This window comes from Beta vulgaris, chromosome 9 (assembly GCF_026745355.1).
Source record: "Beta vulgaris subsp. vulgaris cultivar EL10 chromosome 9, EL10.2, whole genome shotgun sequence".
Lineage (NCBI taxonomy): Eukaryota > Viridiplantae > Streptophyta > Magnoliopsida > Caryophyllales > Amaranthaceae > Beta > Beta vulgaris.
The window spans coordinates 37,806,870-37,827,842 of record NC_079210.1 but is presented as its reverse complement, the minus strand read 5'-3'; the positions used below and the strand labels follow the sequence as shown (position 1 = coordinate 37,827,842).

Below are 20,973 nucleotides of genomic sequence, written 5' to 3'. Positions count from 1 at the left end.
AAGCACACATTTTACGGCGAAGGAGGGATCATGAGGCGAAAGTAGAAGATGTGTTGAATAATAATTTTGGAGACAAAGTGAAAATAGAGCAACTGTTGAAATTTCATTATTCTTAGGTGCCAAACTTTTTTTTTATTATTATAATGTACAGTAGAAATAGCACACCATTAAATTTTGTAATGTACAGTAGAAATAGCACCCAACTCATTTTACATTTTATATCTGTGTTCTTTAATGAATTGTACATTTACACTTACTTTGAATGGAATACATTTGTGTAAATGAAGTTGTTTGAAAATTAATTGGAAAAATACAATCACCAACTGAAAAATGAAAAATCTAACTCATAATAATAAGTGTATGACATATATTTGTAAATATAAATTTTAAGTCTAACTGAACACTGTAAATAGTAGCTGAAAAACAAACAAGTCTAACTGAAGAGTTAATAAGTCTAACTGAAAAATAAACAAGTCTAACTGAAGCTCTAAAACACTAGCTGAAAAATAAAGAAGTCTACTGAAGCACAATTAATACTAGCTGAAAAATAAATAAGTCTGACTGAAGGAAATTAACACTAGCTGAAAAATACACAAGTCTAACTGAAGCGCAATTAATAAAGCTGAAAATCAAATAAGTCTAACTGAAGCAGAAAAATACACAAGTCTAACTGAAGCACAATTAATACAAGCTGAAAAATAAATAAGTCTAACTGAAGCATAATTAAGACTAGCTGAAAAATACACAAGTCTAACTGAAGCAGTATAAAGATAACTGAAAATAAATAAGTCTTAACTGAAGCAGAATTAACACTAGCTGAAAAATACACGTCTAACTGAAACTCAATTAATATAAGCTGAAAAGTAAACACGTCTAACTGAAGCACTAGAAACACTAGCTGAAAAAAAAACAAGTCTAACTGAAGGACAATAAATACTAATATTACTGAATTTCGAGTAGCTTAGAAATAAACAAGTGTAAATTTCAATACAATTACTGACTGGAATACAATTAAAACTAATATTATTTGAACACTATTCAACTTGAGGTACATTTGGGGTTTTTGTTCCATATTCGTTCGGATGCCTCTTTCTTCTTTACGCTTCTCAAAATGTCCTTTTACTCTCTTGTTTCCCTTTGGGGTCTTCCTTTTGTCTTTATCACCTCAGGATTTTCAACTGTTTGTCTTCGTAGTTCTTCGTCTTCGATTTCTTGTTGTTTTTGTTGATGCGTCTTGAAAACTTCTTTCACTGATTTGTATAATTCCTTCAACGACTTGTCACATAATGTTCTTGCATCCTCATTTGATTGACATATTGACACTAGGTTGTAGAAATTCTTGGTTATTGCATGTCTCCATGGTGTCCACAACTGTGCATTTTGGCTTTGGTCCTTGTCTGCTTTAATAAATGTTTCTTAGTCAATTATTTCATTTGACTAACTAAATTTTTCAGATAGCTTATAAATTCTTTCAGGTGGTGTGTTAATTGTTTCAGTTAGTTAAGTGTTAAACCCCACACCCCCCAAAACCCCCACCACTAATATCCCCCCTCCCACACAAAACAAAACCCCCAATTAATGTTCTGGTAGTAACATTAATGGATCAGTTAGTTATACTAATGTTTCAGCTGGAGCCTTTTTTTTTCAGTTCACTAATTAAATCTTTCAGGTGATCAGTTAATTGTTTCAGTTGGAGTCTTCAGTTTTTCAGTTAGTTGCTTTCATTTGTCAGTTAGTCATATTGATTTATTTCACTAACCTTGAACATTCTCCCATACTGCTGACTTTGCAAGTCTTGTCCATCTCTTAAGGATATATTTTGTGGTATTTGAAATATGCTGAACATGTGCATGACCCTTATTATGTGAAAGCAAAGCATCCCCGTCTCTGTGAAGCATTGACATGAGCACACTAATTCTGTTGTAGCCTCATCGTATGCTACTGTATGTGAATTGGTGAAATCTTCTTCTGGTGAGACTTCAAACAACTTCAGCTGTGAGTTTTCTGTTGCAAATGCTCGTAAAAATGATGCCATTGCCCACTCATACTCTGTTTCAAAGTCATTATACAGTGCTAGTGTGTATACATCAGCTGCATGTTTCAGAAGCTTTGATTTGGATTTGACGGCTTTGGGACGTTCAGTTCTGTTCCGGAAGTTGTCACTAGTTTCATTGCTTCTCCATCTTTTCACTGTTTGCTCAAATATATGATAGAATTCAAACAGGTTTGTTGTTGCTTTTGCATTGAATGATATTGCCTTATTTGTGACTTCACTTCTTTGTGATGATAAGATTCCAGCTGAAAACATATCCCTATTTAACGCGTGCACCACTTGTGTCTCTGATCATATACTTGCTCGAACCATTCCTTTTTCTCGTGTCCATACAATTCCATCATTTTCGCCCACAATTCTTCAAAGCCTGATTCATTTTGACACCCCATCAAACAGTTCTTGAACATGTTCTTGAAGTCTTCATTGGTCTTGAGGATCCGAAGTGGCTTACAAAGTTCTTCTCTATATGCCAAAGGCAAAGCCTATGTCTTGTATTTGGGAAAACCTGTTTTAAGATAGTACATATTATGCTAGAAATCACTTTCATTTGAATGCTTGTGAATCTAATTGAAAAGGTAAAGAAATAATATGAAGACCAACTGAAAAATTAAGAAGTCTAACTAAAAACAGTGTAAATGCTAACTGAAAATTTCATTAGACAAAAAGAAGTAATATGAAGCCCAAATGAAAACTAAATGAGTCTAACTGAAAACTAAATAAGTCTAACTGAAAATAAAATAAAGTTAACTGACAAACTAAATAAGTCTAACTGAAAACTAATAAGTCTACCTGAATAATCAATAAGTCTAACTGAAAAAGAAAGAAGTCTAACTGAAATAGTGGAAATAATGAGTGAACTAAACTAAAATAAGTCTAACTGAAAACTCAATGAGTCTAACTGACAACTAAATGAGTCTAACTGAAAACTAAATAAGTCTAACTAAAACTCAATGAGTCTAACTGAAAAGTAAATTAGTCTAACTGAGAAGTAAATTAGTCTAACTAAAAGTAAATAAGGCTAACTGAAAAATTAAGGTCTAAATGAAAACTAAATAGTCTAACTGAATTATAAATAAGTCTAACTAATAATAATTAACTCAAACTGAAGACTAAATAATTCTAACTGAAAACTAAATAATTCTAACTGAAAAATACCTTTTCAATTGCATTGCCCATTGCCTTATCTTGATCAGTGAAAATTGTCTTTGGCTCTTGTTGGCACATTGCTCTCTTGAATGTTTCTAGTAGCCATTCAAAGCTCTCTTCCTTTTCATTAGTTATGAAAGCACATGAAACATTGTTGTTTTCCAATGGCAATTTATGCCAACAAATGGTGCACATATCAGTCCATATTTGTTTGTCCTATATGTTGTGTCAAATATCATAACATCTCCATATGCTTTGAAGTCCTCCAACATCATTGAATCTCGCCAAAAGTAGCTGACAATGTTGTTATGTTCCCCAAATTTCAGCCTGTAGAAGAATGCAGGATCATCATCCGCTCTTTGCTGAAGTAAGTCCAACACGCTCTGCATATCCTTTCCTTCAACCAATCTTGTTCGTACTGTTATATATAGTTTAGATGGTCCCTTTTTGTGTGGCCCACTACTTCTTCTGATCCACCTCATGACACAAAAAGTTGTATGCATGCATTGGCTTTATGCCAGATTCAACCATTGTTTGTATTAGTTGTCCTTTTTGTTCAGTTATCTTCCTTTCTGATTTCAGATGATGTATTTCTTGTTGTATTACCAACTCATGTTGTGCTGCAACTCATGAGCTACTACAACAAAGTCTTACCAGGTTTTTCTTGCTTAAATCTGACCATGGCTTTGCATGCTGTTCTTGTTTCATTGACTACTCTTTCCTTTCTTTCCTTGGTTGGCTGCTCAACATCTGGTATCAACAGGTTTTCTTGTTGTGTGTCTTTTTCTTTTGGTTCTGTTATTTTGTTTGTTGATTTTGAGCCTCCTTCCTTTGAGCAAACCAAGTAGAATTCGTATATTGAATTATCAATTCTCCTCCTCCTTAGAGTTTGTTTCCTAATACTAAATCCTAATGCTCTTGAGTGTGCTTGATACAAGTTGTAACCATCTTTGTGATCTGTAACATGTCTCCCTATTAAACTGCTACTGATATTTTCGTCATTGATGTACTTGAGATATTCATGTTCAGCTGTTGAGTTCATTGACAAAAAATAAGGACACTAACTTAAAGAACAAAAGCACTAACTGAAAACTAAACAAGTGTAGCTGAAAATGATTGTAATAGTATCAAATGAAAGAATAATTATACTAAATGAAATAAATTAAGGACCAACTGAAAAGAAAATAAGTCTAACTGAAAACTAAATAAGTCTAACTGAAAACTGAATCAGTCTAACTGAAAACTAAATAGTCTAACTGAATAGTCTAACTGAAGAGTAAATAAGTCTAACTAAGAGCAAATAAGTCTAACTGAAGAGTTAAATAAGTCTAACTGAAAACTAAATAAGTCTAACTGAAAACTAAATTAGTCTAAACTGAATCAGTCTAACTGAAGAGTAATAAGTCTAACTGAAAGATAAATAAGTCTAACTGAAGCGTAAATAAGTCTAACTGAAGAGTTAATAAGTCTAACTGAAAACAAATACTTAACTGAACAACTTAATAAGTCTAACTGAATCAGTCTAACTGAAGAGTAAATAAGTCTAACTGAAGAGTAAATAAGTCTAACTGAAGCGTAAATAAGTCTAACTGAAGAGTTAATAAGTCTAACTGAAGAGTTAATAAGTCTAACTGAAAACTAAATTACTCTAACTGAACACTTAATAAGTCTAACTGAATCAGTCTAACTGAAGAGTAAATAAGTCTAACTGAAGAGTAAATAAGTCTAACTGAAGCGTAAATAAGTCTAACTGAAGAGTTAATAAGTCTAACTGAAGATTAATAAGTCTAACTGAAAACTAAATTACTCTAACTGAACACTTAATAAGTCTAACTGAATCAGTCTAACTGAAGAGTAAATAAGTCTAACTGAAAGAGTAAATAAGTCTAACTGAAGCGTAAAAGTCTAACTGAAGAGTTAATAAGTCCAACTAAAAATAAATTACTCTAACTGAAACTAATAAGTCTAACTGAAAACTAAATAAGTCTAACTGAAAACTAAATAAGTCAACTAAAAACTATATTAACTGAAAACTAAATACTCTAACTAACACTTAATAAGTCTAACTGAAACTAAATAAGTCTAACTGAAAAAAGAAGTTAATGAGTGAAAAATAGACTTTTGTTGCAATGTAAATGCTAATTTATACATACTAACTGATACAATCAAAATTCTAACTGAAAATGAGTAAATGCAATTGAAAATTAATTTTAGACATACACCTGTTGCTTTGTCTTGTTTTCCAGCTGATTCTTCATGTAATTTCTTTCTTTTTTTTCTGATGTGATATCTGTGTTACGGTTTTCATTGTTGAGTTCAATTTATTAATGTGAGTCTCTGTCAGTATTCTCATTGCTCAGATCAATTTGTAACAAATTTGCGATTTGTGAATTCGAATCTTCGGTTGACATTCTTGGTTGAACTAGATTTCAGTAGTGGAACTAGATTTGCAGTGAGAAAGTGGATCTGTTGGATATGTTCGGTTGTTTTTGTTCTTGAACAATGGCGGATGAAGCGGATGAAGGGGATGAAAGTGTTTTTTTTTGTTTTTTTTTTTATTTTTTCGGTCTTTAATAAGTCGCGCCCGTTGCTCGTCCGATGAGAGTGTTGTGTCGGACGAGTCCGACACAATACGTTCTCTTTTATTATACACTATATCACTTTCACATACACTATATCATTGTAACATACACTATATCATTTTAACATACACTATATCACTGTAACATACACTATATCATTTTAACATACACTATATCACTGTAACATACACTATATCATTTTAACATACACTATATCACTGTAGCATACACTATATCATTTTAACATACACTATATCATTCTAACATACACTATATCATTGTAACATACACTATATCATTTTAATATACACTATATCATTCTAACATACACTATATTATTCTAACATACACTATATCATTGTAACATACACTATATCATTCTAACATACACTATATCATTGTAACATACACTATATCATTGTAACATACACTATATCATTCTAACATACACTATATACACTATATCATTCTAACATACACTATATCATTCTAACATACACTATATCATTGTAACATACACTATATCATTCTAACATACACTATATCATTTTAACATACACTATATCATTCTAACATACACTATATCATTTTAACATACATTATATCACTTTGACATACACTATATCATTGTAACATACACTATATCAATAAATACACTATATCATTGTAACATACACTATATCATTGCAAAATACACTATATCATCTTAACATACACTATATCATTATAACATACACTATATCATTTTAACATACACTATATCATATACATATACACTATATCATTTTAACATACACTATATCATATACATATACACTATATCATTTTAACGTACACTATAGTGCATTACAGAAACATACAGTATATCAATAAATACACTATATCATTGCAAAATACACTATATAATATATACAGACACTATATATCAGTCTAAAAAACAATATATGAAATAGAACACAATAATTTATATATACATAACAGAAAAAAACATTAACCAACTTCATATATATATATATATATCATTCATCAATTAATTACAAAAGATTTGTCACTAATACTTTAAAGATTGTTCATCATCCAAAAAAGGACTTGTTTACATTAATAGTGCTCTTTTACTTACAGTGCCAGCCAAAAAAAACACAATAAAACCCCTAGCCCTAATCCCCTAACTAACTGTAATTAATGTTTTATTCTTCACCAAATAAAATTGGGAACCCATCACAGTAAGCCCACCACTCACCGCTAATGTGAGCCCAAAAATCAACAGCATCACCAAAAATTATGGACTTCAGAGCCCACGCCTTCATGGAGGTGTCCTCCCACTCGGGCCTCCAATGAACTGACTCCCTTAGTTCCACATCTTCCTCCATGCTTTACAAACATTCATGACATCTCCAGAATGCCAACATGAAACTTTAGAGAACACATGGAAGGCCATAATCTGTTCCATACCCAACAGTTCGTGGGCATCTTCTAAACCATACCTTGCAATTGTCCTCCACTCTCTACACACACTTTCCACACACTCTCTGTCCTTTGGGTCAGAAAGTTTGGGAAAAATATGGAAACGTAGAATCTCATGCATTGACAGGAGTGGGTGAAGTTGATCAAGTGAAGCCATATTTAACCTTCCAAAAAATACCAAAAATCAGCATAAAACAAATTTCAAACCTAAACTCATAGCAAATGTAAACTACACTACCCCCTGTTTTACCCTTTGTTTTACACCTTCTTTTAATTTTAACTTGTTGAGTTTAACTTCATCAATTCACAGCAAATGTAAACTATACTTGTTTACTAACAATTAATAACAATTCGCTAAATTGAAATAATTATCACAAAAACCTAAACTCTATGATAACACAAAAAAAATTCACATAAAATTTAACATAAAAAACAAAAAAATAGAATTATGAATGTACCTTGCTAAAGTAAGAAAATGAGTTCAAAAATCTCTTTAAAATGCCTTAAAAATCGCTTTCAAAATCGTCTTGCTTAGTATGGTGGGTTTCTTAGTGGAAATAGCTGAGAAGAAATGAAAGGGTGCCATTCTTTTTAAATGAAGTGACTGCAGCTCAGCAAATCATCAGAAGATTATGCGCGGTACCCAACACAAGTAATTATTACTTTTTGTTAATAAACCATAGCTTAACTACAGTTGGCTTAGTTTTATTTAACTATGGCCATACTAATAAAACATTACGTACATAAAGTTCTAAAATACCAAATGTTAAGTCACTATATTATATATTAAAACCTTACGTACACTATATCATACATAAATAAACTATATAAAATATAAATACACTATATCAGATACACTATAAGCTTCATACACTATATTAATAGATAGTTACATTATATTTAATACACTATATAATATATACATACACTATATAATATCCATATACACTATATCATTTTATTGAAATCATAGCCAAAAACACTATATAAAAATGCACATTATTGTAATATACATTATATCACATTTACATACACTATATCATTTTAATATACACTATATCATTTTAACATACACTATATCATTATAACATACACTATATCATTATAACATACACTAATATCATTATAACATACACTATATCACTTTAACATACACTATATCATATCAATATACACTATATCATTTTAACAATACACTATATCACTGTAACATACACTATATCATTTCAAGATACACTATATCACTTTAGCATACACTATATCACTTTAACATACACTATATTACTATAACATACACTATATCACTATAACATACACTATATCACTATAACATACACTATATCATTATAACATACACTATATCAGTATAACATACACTATATCACTTAAACATACACTATATCACTTTAACATACAATATATCACTGTAACATACACTATATCATTTTATTATACACTATATCATTTTAACATACACTATATCATTTCAAGATACACTATATCACTTTAGCATACAATATATCACTGTAACATACACTATATCATTTTATTATACACTATATCATTTTAACATACACTATATCACAAATTTTGTCCACCTTGATTATTTTAACATACACTATATCACTTTAACATACACTATATCATTTTAATATATAGTATATCATTTTAACAATACACTATATCACTGTAACATACACTATATCATTTTAAGATACACTATATCACTTTAGCATGCACTATATCACTTTAACATACAGTATATTATATTAACATACACTATATCATTTTAATATACACTATATCATTTTAACATACACTATATCATTATAACATACAGTATATCACTTTAACATACAGTATATCACTTTAACATACAGTATATTACTTTAACATACACTATATCACTTTAACATACACTATATCATAATTTGATACACTATATCATATATACATATACACTAGTACAGAAAAGGCGATTTGCGTCGGATGTGAGGCGCCGCAAATAGCCCAGACATGATCTGCGTCGTATGCAAAACGACGCAGAAATATTTGCTATTTGCGTCGCACCGTATACACAGTGCGACGCAAATTGGTCATTATGTGAAAAATAAAAAAACGCAGTACCAAAGCATGAATGCTTTAGTACTGCGTAGGAGGAAAAAAAAACCAGATCTCATCAAAAAACCAGATCCAACATACAACAAATGATATAATTAAACAAGACAAATCTCATATCAAAAAACCAGATCTAACCTACAACAAATGATGATAATTAAACAAGTGAACCTTGTGTTAAAAATTAAAAAACAAATATAAAATCTAAACAAAAAAATCTAAACAGGTGCGACTAAAAAGGAAGATTACATTGTAAAGAGAGAGAGAGACGACTTCGAAGAACCAGATCTAATATGTTTAAAAAATCAGATCTAATATACAACAAAACACGAAATTAAAAAACTAAACCTACAATATATACAAAACAAATTACATTGTAAAAACATTAAATAGGTGCGAGTAAAAAGGAAGATTGCAACGATTCGATGTATTCGAGGGAGACGACTTCGAAGAACCCATTCCAGATCTGAAAATTATAGAGTACATTCTAAATCAGAAAATCAATTTTTAATTTTCATTTGCATGAACTAAATTTTTAGTTTTCCAGATCTGAATATGAAAAACGAATTTTCAGATTTGAAAACTAAAAATAAAATCAGATATAAAAATAAAAAAACATATTAGATTTAAACATTGAAACAACTTCAAACCTGTCAAAAGCGAGAGACTTAGTGTGATTCGCCGGAAACTAGAAAAATCAGATGTAAGATGCGCATAGGTCGCCGGAAAATAGAAAATCAGATCTAAGACTTAGTGTAAGTCGTCCGTTTAGTTCGCTGAAATCGTTCGCTGAATTGTAGAGAATCCGCGTCCAGGAAGATGAGAATCCGCGTCCAGGAGAGGAGAATTTGAGAGTTTGAAGCGGCGGAGATGTTTGGAGAGAAGCGGTTGAGGAGAGAGAGAGAGAGGCGCTGAGAATGGTAGGAGCTGAGAATTGTAAAGAGAGAGAAAGAGGCGCGCTGATAGGAACTGAGAATTGTAAAGAGAGAGAAAGAGGCGCTGAGGCGTATGACTTATGAGGCGTTAGGGTTTATGAGATAAGAGGGTAGGTAGTGGGCCTCATGGCCTATGTGCGTCGCACACTCAATAGGTGCGATGCAAATTAGGTATTTGATTTGCGTCGCACAGACACGGAAACGACGCACATTTGGCTTTTGCAACGCATGTAAAGCAGGTGCGACGCAAATGGACCATGTTTTGTGTCGCACTCCTCCCACTTGCGACGCAAATCCCAACTGTGCGTCGTTTCCGTGTCTGTGCAACGCAAATCACTGAATATACAGTATAATAAAAGTGACAAAAATATCTTCATTATTTTATAACAGGTTCAATTGGCCAATCACTGAATAAACATGAAATTGGAGGAGTTTTACTTGGTCAAGTAAGATCAACATTGGATGATATACATGAACTATTCAGCATGCTGCTATAGTAGGATTCAGTGTTAGAAAATCCAAAAACAGGAAAAGAAAGGGACATCAGTTGTGCATCAAAAGTACTATGTCTGCTCTCAAGGGAAAAGAAATACCAAAATCAAAGAAAAACAGGTAGAGAATAATACAGATATAATAATACAAGACAACAAATCAAAGAAACAAAGGACACGAAGAGTTATGATCACAAGAACTGAATGTCCTGCACTGATTAGAGCAAGGATGAACACTGAAGGACATTATGAAATTGTGCAGCATGTTATAAAACACAATCATCCACTTACTAGAGAACCATTAAATTACCTTCATAGATCTGAGCGTCAGATGAGTGATCCAAAGAAACAAACCATACAAGTTATGCAAGAGTGTGGGCTGAGGCCGATAGATTCATTTCGATATATGAGTACAGAAGCATGTGGTGAAGATGTATTGGGTCATTCCATGAAGGACCACTTCAACTGCTGTTATAAACTCAAAATAAAACCAATTGAGGGACAGGATTCACAAAAAGTTGTTGATAACCTTTATGAGCAGATGCAAACAGAGAGTAACTTCTTCTTTAGAGTAAGATTGAATGATGAAGGAAAGGTTTGCTGCTTGTTTTGGAGAGACTCTATGATGCTTGAGGACTATACAATATTTGGAGATGTTATGGTTTTTGATACTACATATAGGACAAACAAGTAATATCTTATTTGTGCACCATTTGTGAATTAATAACCATTGGAAAAACACAATGTTTGCATGTGCATTTCTTGCAGATGAGACAATACCATCATTTGAATGGCTTTTTGAAACATTCAAGAAGTCAATGAAAGGTAAATGTCCAATAACTATATTCAGCGACCAAGACTGCAATTGCAGGAGCAATAAAAAAGGTACTCATGTTTATGTGACATTTGCACAACTTCTATTATGTACTATTGAAAGAGCAAAGACTAACTAAATAAACTCATTGACAGGCTTTCCCAACATCAAGACACAGGCTATGTATATGGCATTTGAGTCAAAATGCAAATCAACAATTTGGATTGATGAAAGCTGATAAGGAATTCAAGAACATTTTTCACAAGTGTCTCAGTGGTTGCATTACAATAACAGAATTTGAACAAACTTGGACCACAATGACAACAAAATACAAACTAGAAGATGATCGCTGGTTCAACAGATTGTATAGTTTGAAAGAAAAATGGTGTACAGCATTTAGCAAAGACTTCTTCTCTGCTGGAATACTATCTTCACAGAGAAGTGAAAGCGCAAACCATGCTATTGGGTTTAAGGCAAGCAAAACCACTAGCTTAAGTGACTTCTTTTCAATATTCCAACAGACAGTAATAAGGTGGAGAAGACAGGAAGAAAGGGATGATTTTGACTGTACAAAAGGAATACCAAAATCAGATCTCTGCATGAGTCCACTATTAAAACATGCTGCTTTAGTGTACACACATACTCTTTTCAGAGATTTTGAGGATGAATTCAAACATGCAATGGCAAGTGCAATTGAACTAGTTGGTACACAAGGGAACACTCTGACATACAGAGTTTTCCTCAATGGCATTGATGGTTCTTCTCAACAAGTCTCATTCAATTACCCAGAGTGACAATTGAGTGTGGATGCAGAAATTTTCAAGAATCAGGTTGGTTGTGCTTTCATGCCATAAGAGTTCTACACTTACATTCTGTCCAAAAAATTCCAGAGAAATACATATCATCAAGGTGGACAAGATTTGCAAAAAAAGAAGTTTGGGAGAAATTTGATAATCAATTGAGAGAAAAAGGAGAAATAAACAGCTTCACACCATGGAGGCTGCACATGATAAGGAGGTATGTAAACACGCTATACAATGTATCATTTTAATATACACTATATCATTTTATTATACACTATATCATTTTAACATACACTATATCATTCTAACATACACTATATCATTTTAACATACACTATATCATTTTAACATACACTATATCATATCAATATACACTATATCATTTTAACATACACTATATGATTTTAACATACACTATATCATTTTAATGTACACTATATCATTGTAACATACACTATATGATATCAACATACACTATATCACTATAAGATACACTATATCATTTTAACATACACTATATAATATAGAAATACAGTATATGTTTCTCTATATACTAACACATTAATTTCATAAGGTACTATAACCTCATATTAAAGAGCCACAGAATAGAACCAGCTAGAGCAGTGATAGAGGAAAGTTTCAAGAAAACAAATTCAAGAGTTGAAGAATTAATAAAGATAGAAGAAGCAAAAGCATCAGCAGAAAAAGCTAAAGCTCGTGAGAAAGCATTACAAGAAGCAGCTGCAGCATTACAAGCTAATGAGAGTCAAGATAACAACGCACAAGAATCACCAACCATACAAGTCTTGGATCCAGATAGAGCAGTCACAAAAGGAAGAGACAACAAGCGAATAAAGGGACACTATGATTTATACAAGAAGGCCTCAAAAAAAGGGAAAAAAAGACACAAGGAGTTTGGAAGTATAACTCCAAAAGAACATTTGTTCTAAAATACTTTACCAAGAGAACTATACAATGTTTTAAATCATTTGATATATTTATGAATTATACTGTAACATACACTATATCATTTTAACATACACTATATGATTATAACACACACTATATCATTTTAACATACACTATATCACTGTAACATACACTATATCATTTTACATACACTATAGTATTTATAAACACACTATATCACTTTAACATACACTATATCACGTAACATACACTATATCATTTTAATATACAATATATCATTTTAACATACACTATATGATTTAACATACACTATATCATATAAGATACACTATATCATTTAACACACTGTATCACTTTAACATACACTATATCATTTTAATATACACTATATCACTGTAACATACACTATATCATATCATTATACACTATATCATTCTAACATACACTATATCACTTTAACATACACTATATCATTATACATACACTATATCATTTTAATACACACTGTTCACTTTAACACACACTATATCATTTTAATATACACTATATCATTCTAACATACACTATATCATTCTAACATAGACAATATCATTTTAACATACACTATATCATTTTCACCTACAGTATCATATAGAATGATATGTATAGAATAACACTGTATATTAAAATATACACTATATCATGTAGAATAACACTATATCATTGAAAATCATACTATATCACTACAAACTACTGTTAGATTACTAACACTATTTCTAAAATCATTCAAGACTACATAATTACATTGTTTGTAAACCTATTATATCAGCATCAACCTAGTACTAGATTAGTAACATTGTTTGTAAAATTAGTGAAATACATCAATATAGTTTTACTTTCCTAATTTGACAGTTATCTTTTTCTTTGATGCCTTCTTCTTCTTTGCATCCTGAACTTGTTTCTTCTTCTTCTCCTGCTGCATTGCATTTCTCAAGTCCTGTTCTATCCTCTCACTCTCTTCAGCTTTCTTCTTCCTATTGTTTTCAATTAAAGCAACAATCTCTGATCTCTTTGATCTGAATGATATCACGTTTTCCACAAGCTGACTTCTATTCTTGTTCAGATCAGAAAAAATCATGCAACCACACAAAGAGACTCTTGCTGCTTTCCTAATATTCTCCAGAAAATAAATTAAATAAGTAAGAAACTATATATAAGAAAAAGATTAGATAACTCACTAAAAAATAATTATATTAAACTTACATCATTCAAATATGGGCATTCAAACTCTTCAGAGCCTTCAAAAAGTAGCATAAGGACAAGTATGTACACACCACGATCCAAATCATATGCACCTTTTTTCCAGCTTCCTTTCACTTCTGTCATACTCCATAAACCCATATCATCACCTTGAGATTGTGGGATTTTATAACATTGGAAAAGACTTGAAACTCCATTAGCAATGATTGAACTGAGAGTCTCCATCATTTTCTTGTATTTCTCATCATCATCCCAAATCTTATTATCAATATAGAAAACAGTCCTTTTCTTTGTGTCCAGCACAAATAGGACAAAATGATTACCTCCTTTCACCAAAACAGGGAAAAAAACCTACAAAATTAAAACAAGTATAAACTACACTATATCATATACAAACATACACTATATCTTTTTAATATACACTATATCTTTTTAATATACACTATATCATATCAATATACACTATATCATTTAAACATACACTATATCATTTAAACATACACTATATCATATCAATATACACTATATTTTAAAACATACACTATATCATATCAATATACACTATATCATTTTAACATACACCATATCATATCAATGTACACTATGTGATTTTAACATATACTATATCATAGCAACATACACTATATCATTTTGACATACACTATATCACTGTAACATACACTATATCATTGTAACATACACTATATCATAATTTCAAAAACAGAATTTGTCTCACCAATTCAACAGTAGCATCCAATTTTTTTATGTTATTCAAATCTTGAATTTGAAACTTCCAGCATGAGATCAAATCATCAATGCGTTTAGCATCATTTTCATCTTCAAACACATTGAATAATGCAGCCTGCAACATAAGAACTCATATTATGATGAATAATGCATGCAAAGATAAACAAATAAACAACATAAAAATATATTACAATAAAGTTCTTACACTCTGAGAAGAAGTAAAGTAAAACTTTTTTCGAGGACAGGGTTCATTAATATTCAACATTCTTGACCAATTATCTAAAACTGATTCAAACATCTCAGTCTCAGTACCAATCGTCCAAATCTCACTCCGAGGTATAGAGAAGAAGACTTCATCCAGCTTAAAGATCTCTTCACTGCAACAAGCAACACAAATTGTAAGAATATTTTCAAAAAAAAAACAATACATTAAACAAATTTCAGTCAATAATTTACCTCCCATCTAAAGGATGTTGATTTTCAGAACAGTAATCAACAGCCTCCCTTAAAAATATTGGAAGAACTTGCATCACATATTCAAAATCTTTCATCATCTTAGAAAGATGAGTGAATGGACCCCCAACTGCATTTCATCAGCCTTAGAGTTGACTTGGCTGGACCCCTAGACAAAACATTCTGGAAAGCAGTCCATGTATTTTCCTAAATAATTATATTTTCAGCTGCCTCATTAAAAACGCTATTCACAACATTGTTGATCACATCATTAGTTCTCGGAGTCACCTGAGTGACTACAAAGCTAGGGAATGCAATAGTAGAAGGATTAGACACTTCTTTCCAACCAGTTGGCAAATCCTTCACAACTTCTGCAATTGATACAATCTCATCAAAGTACTTCTGATAAATTGAACTTGACAAAATTTTGTCAAAGTCATCTTGGGTGGGATTTTCAGAAGGAGGATCGCCAACCATATGAGAGGCCTTCCAACTCTTCAACGGATCTATATGGCAATGAGAGACAGCATCCAAATCCCTCTTCCACAGCAACCACATAGCATGAAGCTCCTGTTAAAATCATAGCCAAAAACACTATATCAAAACGCACATTATTGTAACATACACTATATCATTTTAATATACATTATATCATTTCAACATACACTATATCATTTTAACATACACTATATCATTTTAACATACATTATATCACTTTAACATACACTATATCATTTTAACATACACTATACCATATCAATATACATTATATCATTTTAACATACACTATATCACTTAAACATACACTATATCATTGTAACATACACTATATCATTATAACATACACTATATCACTTAAAGATACACTATATCATTGTAAAATACACTATATCACTGTAACATACATTATATCATATCAATATACGCTATATCATTTTAACATACACTATATCACTTTAACATACACTATACCACTGTAACATACACTATACCACTGTAACATACACTATATCACTGTAACATACACTATATCATTTGAACATATACTATATCATTGTAACATACACTATATCATTGTAACATACACTATGCCATTTTAACATACACTATATGTTTTTAACATACACTATATCATTTTAACACACACTATATAATTTTAACATATACTATATCATATCAATATACACTATATCATTTAACATACACTATATGATATTAACATCCACTATATCATACCAATATACACTATATCATACCAATATACACTATATCACATATAACCAGGCTATATCAGTCAAAACTCTACTATATCAGAAAATTGAACTTACATCTCTAGCTTGAGCAGTTATTTCTTCATCAGTCTTACTTGGAAGTTCAAACTGAATATAAAGCTTGCCCTTCACCTTCCTCTTGGGCGCAGCCTTGTTTGTTGCATCACCACCACTAATTCCACCACTTCCTGTATCATCACTCAATACAGGACGTGGTATATACTGAACTTCAATTTTTCTTTGAACCGGTTTCATCCGGTTGAAATCAATTTGTCCATCTTCAGTGAAGTAACATGGCACTGATTGGATAAGTTTCATCGATCCAAACTTATCACAGAGTACTTCACGACGAACTCTCTTTGAAATTGACTCATTATCCCAAAGAGCCAACAGAGGGAGTTGAGTTGGAGGCACCCCATCACCAATTTGTAGGTGATGGAAGTAAATCAACGGCAACAATATTATACAACCACTATAATGCGCACGGCCAACTTTAGACCACATCGAGTTCTTGAACAGAACATTTGCATACATCAATCTACCCAAAATATATTTACACCAATTGTAATGAGGAATTTTCTGAACCTCATGTACAGCTAGAACAAGTCGCAAATCAAGCGTGTTATTTGCAACTGGAGCTAAAAAAGAGGAAAAGGCAAATAAAACATAAAGCTTTTTAAACACCTCCCCACCATCCACTAACTTCTTTAGCTCAGAATATACAGCACTCAAACCAATCTGACCTTTCTCCCGATCAACTTTAAAATACTCCCTCCAACTTGCTTTTAAATCAAAATGCGAATTATCCGCATTAGGTCCCCTAGAGACATCCAGCACATCCTGTCCTTCGACCATAGGGAACTGAAAGACATCATAAACATCATATTGGTTCACTTTGAACTCTTTCCCATAACCCACCTTAAACATCCCCGAACCACCATCGAACCTATCCACCAACCATGCACTCAAAGCATTGTTAGTCCTCGTAATCTTCAAATGCAACAAAGAACCAAAACCTATTTTAGTAACAGCTTTTTTCTGCTCAGAAGTAAAAGCTTCATTCAACTCACAAAGCCTTTTACCACAACAATTAGTTCTGAACGGGTTTAATGTATTTTCTTGAGCAACACTGGATATTTTCTTCTTCTTCATAGATAGCAAGGTTTGATTCAGACTTGAATCTCTTACCCTCTTCATGACTTTTGGTACTTCTCTTATTACTATCATTTTACCAAAATTAGTTCCTTCACTAACACCAGGATCACTTCTTCTATCCTACTCTCCAATGTGCTCTGCAATAAATAATTGTAACATACACTATATCATTATAACATACACTATACCATTTTAACATACACTATATCATTATGAAATACACTATATCATTTCAACATACACTATATCAGAGATAACATACACTATATCACTGAAACATACACTATATCATTGTAACATACACTATATCACTATAACATACACTATATCATATCAATATACACTATATCATATCAATATATACAATATCACTCAAACATACACTATATCATTGTAACATACACTATATCATTGTAACATACGCTATATTATTATAACATACAGTATATCACTTAAACATACACTATATCACTGAAACATACACTATATCACTATAACATACACTATATCATTGTAACATACACTATATCATTATAACATACACTATATCATTTTAACATACACTATATCATTTTGACATACACTATATCATATCAATATACACTATATCATATCAATAGATACTTAAACATACACTATATCACTGAAACATACACTATATCACTGAAACATACACTATATTACTATAACATACACTATATTGTTGTAACATACACTATATCATTTAAACATACACTATATCAATTAAACATACACTATATCATTGTAGCATACACTACATCACTTTAACATACACTATATCATTTTGACATACACTATATCACTTTAACATACACTATATCATTTTGACATACACTATATCATATCAATATACACTATATCATATCAATATACACTTAAACATACACTATATCACTGAAACATACACTATATCATTGTAGCATACACTACATCACTTTAACATACACTATATCATATCAATATACACTTAAACATACACTATATCACTGAAACATACACTATATCATTGTAGCATACACTACATCACTTTAACATACACTATATCATTTTGACATACACTATATCACTTTAACATACACTATATCATTTTGACATACACTATATCACTTTAACATACACTATATCACTTTAACATACACTATATCATTGTAGCATACACTATATCATTTTGACATACACTATATCATTTTGACATACACTATATCACTTTAACATACACTATATCATGAAAATACACTATAATGTCATATTTAACATACACTATATCATGAAAATACACTATAATGTCATGCTCCTATATCATATCATCACAGGTATCACACAACTACAAAATATTAATTTAAAAATAAACCTAAAAAAAGCATAACTCCAAAATCGAACAAAAATCAACAGAAATTTATCATCCAAACAATAAAAATCGCACAAAAAATCAACGATGAGTAATTGAACTACAAAACATCAAAACTACAAAAATTATAAGAAATTATAGTAAAAAATAAAATCAACAACATAATTACCATCAGTGTGAGAAGTTCCAGTAACCTCCGGAACTTTTGCACCATCACCATGACCAAGCGATGAACGCAAACCTCTACGTTTTGCAGCATTTCGGTTACCAATCGTCTTCTTTCCTATCGCTAAATTCAAATTTTACCAGAACTCAAACTGAAAAAATTATGGCAGAGAGAGATTACACAAAACTGAACTTTAAGAGAGAGAAAATGAAGAACTTAGGGCAAAAGTTAGTGGGAGGAGGTTATGACGAGAGAAAAGATGAAACAAGACAGTATCTGAACAAATCTGAGGAGAGAGAAAATATTAGAAGATATAAAAACCGAACGCGCCAAAAACTGAAAAGGCGATAAACTCACGTGATATGGATCGGGTGCACACTAAGTTAGTGTGCACCGGGTTCATATTAATTTTTTTAAAAATGGTAAGTACTTCCTAATTATTATATTAATATATTTGGGCTCAAGTAATATACAACTTCTAACTTGATTGTTGTTGGAAGTATTTACGTATAATTACAACTAGTTACTAGCTTACTACAATGTTAAAGGTAAGTATAATATAATCTAAGTAATATGACTTAGCTTAATTAATGGGCAAGTTGGGTGAAACAAGTTTAGCAAATATAATATCAAGTAGTCTTATCCTTTATTTTGTTAAGTCCATATTATCAACCTTAATTTATTAATATTTAAATATGACAAGTTTTATTATTTAAGTAATAAGACGGTACTTATAAAATTTAGTAAATAAACAAAGATACATAGTCCAACTATTAATTTGGTTAACGAGTCAACCTTATAACTATAATAATAACAAATGAGGAATGTTACAATATTAATCATCTCGTTATTAATTATTGGTTAGATTAAGGGAAAAAAAGGGATATTACAAGCCTCCCCCGACTATCAAAGTTACTAAGCAGGATTTGAGGTAACGTCTACTGCTAACACCCACATTCCCTTTCTAAATATATGTTTTATTACGATCTTTATATAATGTTTATGTCAAATATATGCTTTTATGGATTGCGAGATATGAAATACTTTTTATAAACATGATATTTCATGACGTTACGTAATTTATGATGAATTGCGAAAGATTAAAGAATATGATTTCCATGATGATTGTGAAGCATAATGTATAAATAAAAAGAAATGGAACATGTTAAACAAAAGTGAAAGATGGTTCTTGGCAGTACGATGTTATGTTGGTCGTGCACGTATCGTTCTATTCTAT

General features: G+C 31.1%; 3 protein-coding genes across 3 annotated transcripts; 1 reads left to right on the top strand and 2 right to left on the bottom strand.

Annotated features, from left to right (window-relative positions):
* Window positions 1-1,239: 1,239 nt before the first annotated feature.
* Window positions 1,240-2,312, bottom strand: LOC130590075 (protein FAR1-RELATED SEQUENCE 9-like). Its single transcript, XM_057391975.1, has 2 exons — window positions 1,760-2,312; window positions 1,240-1,397 (listed from the first exon to the last, which is right to left on the bottom strand). Exons 1-2 carry the CDS (start codon window positions 2,306-2,308, stop codon window positions 1,344-1,346), a joined length of 603 nt encoding a protein of 200 aa, XP_057247958.1. The 5' UTR covers window positions 2,309-2,312; the 3' UTR covers window positions 1,240-1,343.
* Window positions 2,313-11,018: 8,706 nt separating this feature from the next.
* Window positions 11,019-12,397, top strand: LOC125493643 (protein FAR1-RELATED SEQUENCE 5-like). The gene is made up of 2 exons (XM_057392251.1): window positions 11,019-11,384; window positions 11,759-12,397. Exons 1-2 carry the CDS (start codon window positions 11,019-11,021, stop codon window positions 12,395-12,397), a joined length of 1,005 nt encoding a protein of 334 aa, XP_057248234.1.
* A 2,884-nt stretch (window positions 12,398-15,281) lies between these two features.
* LOC125493451 (uncharacterized) lies at window positions 15,282-15,876 on the bottom strand. The gene is made up of 3 exons (XM_048636833.2): window positions 15,779-15,876; window positions 15,528-15,699; window positions 15,282-15,437 (listed from the first exon to the last, which is right to left on the bottom strand). The coding sequence occupies exons 1-3, from the start codon at window positions 15,874-15,876 to the stop codon at window positions 15,282-15,284; spliced, it is 426 nt and encodes a 141-aa protein (XP_048492790.2).
* Window positions 15,877-20,973: the final 5,097 nt, after the last annotated feature.

What these genes read in the sequence shown, in the direction of transcription:
- LOC125493451 (XM_048636833.2), bottom strand. Translation starts at nt 15,876, where the DNA reads ATGATGAAAGATTTTGAATATGTGATGCAAGTTCTTCCAATATTTTTA. An exon ending in CAACATCCTTTAGATGGGAG is followed by an intron (nt 15,700 to 15,778) that starts GTAAATTATTGA and finishes TGCTTGTTGCAG; the next exon opens with TGAAGAGATCTTTAAGCTGG. An exon ending in ACTTTACTTCTTCTCAGAGT is followed by an intron (nt 15,438 to 15,527) that starts GTAAGAACTTTA and finishes CTTATGTTGCAG; the next exon opens with GCTGCATTATTCAATGTGTT.
- LOC130590075 (XM_057391975.1), bottom strand. Translation starts at nt 2,308, where the DNA reads ATGTTTTCAGCTGGAATCTTATCATCACAAAGAAGTGAAGTCACAAAT. An exon ending in AGTATGGGAGAATGTTCAAG is followed by an intron (nt 1,398 to 1,759) that starts GTTAGTGAAATA and finishes TTATTAAAGCAG; the next exon opens with ACAAGGACCAAAGCCAAAAT.
- LOC125493643 (XM_057392251.1), top strand. Translation starts at nt 11,019, where the DNA reads ATGAACACTGAAGGACATTATGAAATTGTGCAGCATGTTATAAAACAC. An exon ending in GATTGAATGATGAAGGAAAG is followed by an intron (nt 11,385 to 11,758) that starts GTTTGCTGCTTG and finishes ACTCATTGACAG; the next exon opens with GCTTTCCCAACATCAAGACA.